At 35.9% G+C, this 6872-nt stretch overlaps 1 protein-coding gene across 1 annotated transcript; it reads right to left on the bottom strand.

Moving 5' to 3' along the window:
* Positions 1–304: 304 nt before the first annotated feature.
* On the bottom strand, positions 305–5851 carry LOC118335345 (sodium-dependent neutral amino acid transporter B(0)AT3-like). The gene is made up of 12 exons (XM_035671585.1): positions 5619–5851; positions 4192–4332; positions 3937–4074; positions 3650–3831; positions 2990–3100; positions 2784–2896; positions 2572–2700; positions 2057–2213; positions 1745–1949; positions 1333–1492; positions 1084–1246; positions 305–993 (listed from the first exon to the last, which is right to left on the bottom strand). The coding sequence occupies exons 1-12, from the start codon at positions 5809–5811 to the stop codon at positions 814–816; spliced, it is 1872 nt and encodes a 623-aa protein (XP_035527478.1). The 5' UTR covers positions 5812–5851; the 3' UTR covers positions 305–813.
* Positions 5852–6872: the final 1021 nt, after the last annotated feature.

Genomic DNA, 6872 nt, shown 5'->3' with positions numbered 1-6872 from the left:
AGTGAGCACATGCATGCACCCTAACGCACACAAGCACAGTCCTACTGCTCACACACACCCACATGCACTGTTGACATGCTGAAAAGTTACATAAAGGACACATCATGCAACACTACATCACTCTTCACACTTGCAGGTAACAGAGGGTGGAAGGCTGCTAACAATATTATATCACCTAACAAAACCTGTTCCCTAGGAAGAAGGGAATGTGATTTACAAGATGATGCATAATATCAAGAAGTGATGGCAACAATGATGATGTTAACAGAACGTACAGACATAACATTCAGCAAATGTGCTTGTACACATTTGTAATCACTGTGATATTTATTTCGAGAATTAATAATGCGCATATCACAAACCATTCAGAAAAGTTATCCATCACTTTCTTTGCCCCCATTCAAAACACCAACACAGGAAATTAACTGTTGTCTTCCTTTAATCAAATATTAACACAAACCTCATATTCAGTTCTAGCCTATTGTTAATATTTTTCTCAGGGAAATTGTGCTGCATTGATTTCATCTGTTTGCATTTCCTTCACCGATATAAATACACTTGTGTAAATTAAGACAAAATTAATGTTTTAGTATAGCAATTGTAGTACTGCCAATATGCTATATTAATGATAATTTTATTTAAGCTGTAATATAATTAGGAGCAATACCATACCATACAAAAGATAGAAAACAATGTGAAAATAATCAGTAAAAATGGATATACACTGTAAGAATATATTAAGTGACAAAATCCCTCACATGTACCATTGGTAGTCCTGACCACCAATCAGATAAAACAGCAACACATTTTCATTTACAGGTCATTTGCATATGGGTTTTGGCTGTGCCTGTTTGTGATGTACTTCTTCAGGAAGCCCGTGAATTTGTAGATAGCCACAATAGGAATGGAGACAACAGGAAGGACAGATAAGAGCACACAGATAACATAAACCCATTCTGGATATGGCTGAACATCAGCAAGGGGGAAGTTCACCTGTAGAGGTAATGGAGTGAAAAGTTTTTTTTTCATTGTGTGCCAGATTTAAGAAATTCTAAAAAATAAAAAAATAAAAATCTTTCTTACGTAATCTGGGTTCCAGGCGTTATATGTTGGTTCTTTTTCAGCCTCAACTACAACGTATGCAACAAAAACCACCAGAAGCATGAAAGGACTGATGAAGCGCCAAGTCACCTGCCAGTAGAAGTTTGGTCTCCGACCTGACATCCATTCAATGTCATCATTGAACCTGTGGCCAAATGGAAGCACTTTGTTAAATCATTTAAATATGTTGTAATATTCCAAGTATAATGATGACATGAATTACAATATCACCTGTTTATTCCATAGATGTATACCACACTAATGATCTCAAAGAATGCTATGATGAGCAGAGGCATGGATCCCACGTAGCTGTTGAAAATCTCCAGCCAGTAGTTTCCAGAGCCCAAAGTAAAGATGAGGGCCACAGTAAAGGAGCTGAGGCAAATTAACCCTATGCGCAAAAAAGGAAATTATAGGAAATTTCAACATAAAAATAATTTTAAAAAAGGCTACATTTACATTTACAGGTGTGCTTTTTATGTAAGTGTGTCATTATGTATAGAAAGTAACAGATATTGTGCACCTAACCTTGTCAGTTCTTTTGGAATATTCAGTCAGATCAATACAATACAAACTTTAGTTGTCATTTCCTCATATGTCATGATTGAAACAGTAAATTAAGTTATTAGATATTTCAGTTTACCTGTGAAAATTTCCTTAGGCATCCAGGATGGAACCATGTGCAGGTCCAGCAGAGGGGTAAGGACCCCCTCTAGATTTCCAAACATGGAGGACAGACCCAAGCTGAAGAGCATGACAAAGAAGAGCACCGCCCACACCTGAGAGCCTGGCATGTTTATCACCGCTTCAGTAAACACAATGAAGGCCAGTCCGGTTCCAGAGGCACTCTACAGGTAGGATGTAATACATGATCTCATACACAGCCACCACAAAAAGCTGTTGTAATATGAACTGTTAAAACCAAAACTATTTTAAATGTAATGGATTGTACTACCTGGTCGAGAAAGGTCTGTAGATCACAGGTCTTTAGATTGAGGTTGTCAACCTCTGAGGGATCAGTTGTATTGAAATAGTTTAACCAGTCACCGTAGTTTTCAAGAGTTATGTTTTCATCCGCAATGTTAAATGCATTTGTCAATCTTAGTATGTTCCTAAAAACAACAAGAAACAAAATCAGGCAGTTAACACTACAAGCATCACTGCTAATAATGATGGCTGGAATTCTATGCATTAATTGAGAAAATTGAAAACTGTTTTTTGTACTGGTTAATTGATAAATCATTGGTTAACTGAGAAATCATTTAAAGTAATATAAGTAAAAACAGTGTTCTTATTGTATGACAAATACCAAAGTGGTGTATATATTATAGTCACAGCAGTCACATTGCTTCCAGTTCTGACAGCTTGTAAGTACATAACTATCAGTTGCATATCTAATAATAATACCACTAATTATCAAGCCAGATATACTGTATTATGGCAAACCATAATTACCTCCATGGTACCTACCAATTTCTGCAGGCATTGTAGTTTTCATTTGCTTTAAAACCAAGAATGGCAAAAATAGGAATCGACGCATATATTGATGTAAAACTGTTCACACATCCAACAATCAGGGCATCTCTCTCACAATTATTCCTGCAAAGGTAAAATAATATTTTTAAAATATTGTACAAATGTATACTCTTTCATGAATGGAAATGTGTTCAAAATGTTCTTACTTCTGAGCATTATAACTGGAAAAAGCAATAAGTCCCCCAAAGGCCAAAGACAAAGAGAAAAAGATTTGAGTGGCAGCATCCAACCAGACCTCTGGATTTTTCAGGGTTTCCCACTGTGATGAACATATTAAATGTTAGTTAGTTAATTGATAATCATTAAATCTTGTCTTGAAATTATTTCAATAACAAATGAATGACAAACTTACATTTGGCGTGAAGAGGTATATTAAGCCATCGGTGGCCCCAGACAGAGTCAAGGCTCTGACCAAGAAGATGGTCAAAACAAGATACGGAAAGGTGGCTGTGATATAAATAGCCTGTTGAAAATGTTTGGATCTTGATGAAATGTTTCATATTTACATAAAATATTTTTAAATGTTTGTAACCCTTTGCATGCACTCCCATTAAACTTCATTAAACCAAATGACTTGTCAGTGCGCAGGTCATTTTGGAAGGATATTGTTAAGAACCTTAATGTTAGAGAGGCTTTTTAATACTCTAAACTCTTTAGTTGCTTGTTTGGGTAATAATCAATGGTCTTTCATTCATCACTTTTATTGCCTTTAATGCAACCTCTAGCAGGATGCAAAATACATGTGAGAAAACACATTGAATAACATTATTGGTAGGTCCTGCCTTTGTTGAACTTCAGTTTTGGCTAACTTTATAGTGGGTTGCTCTTATCTCTTCCTGCATACATTACTAATGCTGATAAGGCAGCTGTAATTCTACTGTCTTTCAGCTGCTCTAATGGTACCCACATTTTATGTTCTTTAACTGCTCTTATCTGAGCTAGAGATATAACAAATAGATATAACAATAAAATCATTTGTAGCATTACAGTACACCAAAAAAAGGTAAATTACCTTTCCAATAGTCTCAATTCCACGTATGAAGCAGATGTACACGAGGCACCAAGCAGTTGCAAGACACAGCACGAGCCACCACTGCAAGGACCCACTGGTCGCGATGTTTGGTGTTACATTCAGTGTTTCCCGATACCAAAAATAGTTCACTGCTGAGCTCTTTTCACATTCACTTACATAGCCTGTATCAAATAGATTAATTATAGCTTGATTAATTAATGAGAAGTTTATTTAATTTATTATTCAGCATTCATTATTGATTTATATTACTGTCATGTTAAAATTACCAGTATGATTCAAGTTTAATGGGCAGTCCCTCCAGGGAAGTGGACTTTGAAAGGAGTGGAAGAAGTACCAGAGGATCCAGGCCAAGATCATGTTGTAAAACAGACCAACTAGGAAGGATACTGCCATGGAAGCCACACCTGTGTGCACATTGACATTATACACCAAGAAATGTATGTATGTTATGGATGGTAGTGACCTCAATTATCTGTGTGAATTCCAAAATGGTAATGTTCATTGGTACCAAACCTTCTCACCTAAACCTCCCATATATGGGGAGATGGAATTCCACACGCCAACACTTCCCATGCGGAGCCGCTGTCCGATGGCCAGTTCCATGTGCAGCAGAGGAAGTCCCTCAAACACCAAAGCAATTAGATATGGAATCAGAAATGCCCCTTGAAATACAGCACAAGTACAGTACACGTTTTAAGTATAGAGTAATTGTAAAAACTGACAATTACAACAATAAACATGACTTTTTTCAGTAAGCAAATGGCTTCACCTTTAAAAAAACCCCACTGGCATTGCCTTCATTGTTCAAGGTCATTCAGTTTCTATTACTAGGCATTTTATTATCAGCACTGAGAGCTTTATCACACTGAATCAAACCAAGCCATGTATTTTAACACTAGACATAGTGCAACTGTTTTCTTGTCATTTGACTTATCTACTGTTTGTTTTGTATGGAGTAGTGAAAACATTTGTCCTGTTTTTTAATGGATTAATAAAGTAGTGTATTATAGTGAACAATTCAAGTAGGAATTATCTTAACTAGATTCAACACAGCTATGAACAAAATATAAGCAATGACATTTTACAAGAAACAAATGTACTGCAGTCACATAATCACTAATCAAGTATTATCTGTTCCTGAATCACTGGTGAGATTCAGGTAACAATAATAATATTTAATCTCTCTGGTCAGACATAGATTGACCTTCACTGGAAAAATAAACATGTAGACTGAAATTATAGAAGTCATTTTGTAGATCAAAAAGCAAATAACAGAAAGAAAAAGAAGATAATTAACTCTTTAAGACATATTGACAGTCACATAAAACATATTTATTTAAACTATATGTGTAAGCGATGTTTAAATGTCAGTTTTTCCCTTTGATGGAATTACAAGTGAGTTGCAGTTATAATTTATTTCTATGAACTCACTGGGTCTAGTATTAATCAAGATGATTAGCAAGTTTATCTTGAAAAGTGGTATAATCAAAGTCAGAAACGTCAAGTACTGTCTGCATCATTTCTGCAACCATGTCAAAGTCGTGTCACACATGGTAATATGTGAGTGAGGTACTGATGGTTAAATAAAGGTAAAAAGAAAAATGAAAAACAGGATGTGACTACTGGGTTGTGGAGTGACATTGCACTGAAACTGGTGTCTGGGATTGTGTATGTTTATGCAGTGCATGATTGTTGGCATTATGGGAACATTATCCTGGAGAGGAAGGTTGTAATTTATACAAATTAATTATACAGTTTTGGTATTTAATTTAATGATGGAATTATTTTAAAAGAAATATTTCAGTTCTTTTAGATATCTTAATTTAAGAGCAGGTTTTATACAGTTTCTGGTTTTGTGAAGAGAACCTTTTGGATGATGTTTCTTGTCGTAACCAACCAACTTTTTGTGTTAACAGTACGAAGCACACTGGAAATAAAATGCTCTTACCTCCACCATAGACTTGACACAAATATGGAAATCTCCACACGTTACCAAGTCCCACAGCAAAACCTATGCAGGTTAGCAAGTATTGAACTTTATTGTCCCACTTTGGTCTTTCTGTGACCTCTTTAAGTCCATCGACATGCGTTTGCTCAGCACTTTCAGCATCTCTGTCCATCACCTGTTTGTCCATTGTCATTTTGGTATTTTTTAATGAGGCAAGGACAAATCTTTTTTGTCTGACTTGTCTGCTACTTTGTCTGAAGAGAAAGGGAGGCCCTGGTGACTTGTAACCTATTTGTATCAGGAGACGGAGGGGCAACATTTGCTTTATCGGTCTCGTTTTTCTTGCTGGCTCTTGAAGCTGTGGGAACAATGTGGTTTGTTTGTTTAACAAAAAGCCCTTGTGTAAAGCAGCATGATGTGATGTTGATAACCGAGTTAAAAACAGGATTATAATGCAGTGCAGCATAAATAAGAAACCCAGAGAGTAAAACTGATGGTAAACATGCCTTTTAAATTTGTTACATGATACAGTTTACATTACAGTTATTTCAGTCAGCAGTAATTACCAAACACCACTTACACTGGAAAAACTATGAGTATGGAATCCCTTATCAGACATAATCACCAAAAGCACTATTCAAAATGCCTTGCACTGAATTTCTATTCTGTATCATATTCATACAGGTACTATCAGTCACGTCCATTATTCTTAACCTGAAATTGGAAAACACAAAATACATTATATAATTATAAAGTACAATTTACATGACATATTATAGGCAAATGCTGAAACTAAGGGATTAAAAATAACAATACATAGCTGGTTTGATCAATATTTCATTCAGTTCTCAAACACTCCACACTGTTAACACGTCACAATAGTGACCCCAGCTGGACAGATAGATGTACCTTCATTACCTGGCTAAAAGTCAGCTTCCCTCTGCATCTCCTCCCACTCTCAAAATTGAATTGTTTAATTCACATGGAAGACTACAGCTGCCAAATCACACCACTGAAGCATCAACCCACCACAGGGCCTTGGGATGGAAATTTAATGTGGGCTCTTACTAAGATCCACAAAATACAAATTTGTTTGGAATCTCTATGCAATAGAGCTCAAGAATAATGATGCAGAGCACACTGCAAGGGCCTCATAATAATAGTTGAGATATTTTGCACTTAATGGTGCATACCATGTTGGTGACACAATATCATTCATATTACAATCACAACCATGTTCCCAAGAAATGTTTT

This window comes from Morone saxatilis, unplaced genomic scaffold (assembly GCF_004916995.1).
Source record: "Morone saxatilis isolate NCDOM2014 unplaced genomic scaffold, NCSU_SB_2.0 Contig24, whole genome shotgun sequence".
In the NCBI taxonomy this organism is placed as follows: Eukaryota; Metazoa; Chordata; class Actinopteri; family Moronidae; genus Morone; species Morone saxatilis.
The sequence above is the reverse complement of the archived record's forward strand: the minus strand, read 5'-3'. Positions and strand labels throughout refer to the sequence as shown.

Excerpts from the sequence above, each read along its gene's own strand:
- LOC118335345 (XM_035671585.1), bottom strand. The coding sequence starts at position 5,811 with ATGACAATGGACAAACAGGTGATGGACAGAGATGCTGAAAGTGCTGAG. Across the intron at positions 4,333-5,618 it reads GTGTCAAGTCTATGGTGGAG|GGGCATTTCTGATTCCATAT; the intron begins GTAAGAGCATTT and ends CTGTATTTCAAG. Across the intron at positions 2,214-2,571 it reads TACAATGCCTGCAGAAATTG|GAACATACTAAGATTGACAA; the intron begins GTAGGTACCATG and ends TGTTGTTTTTAG.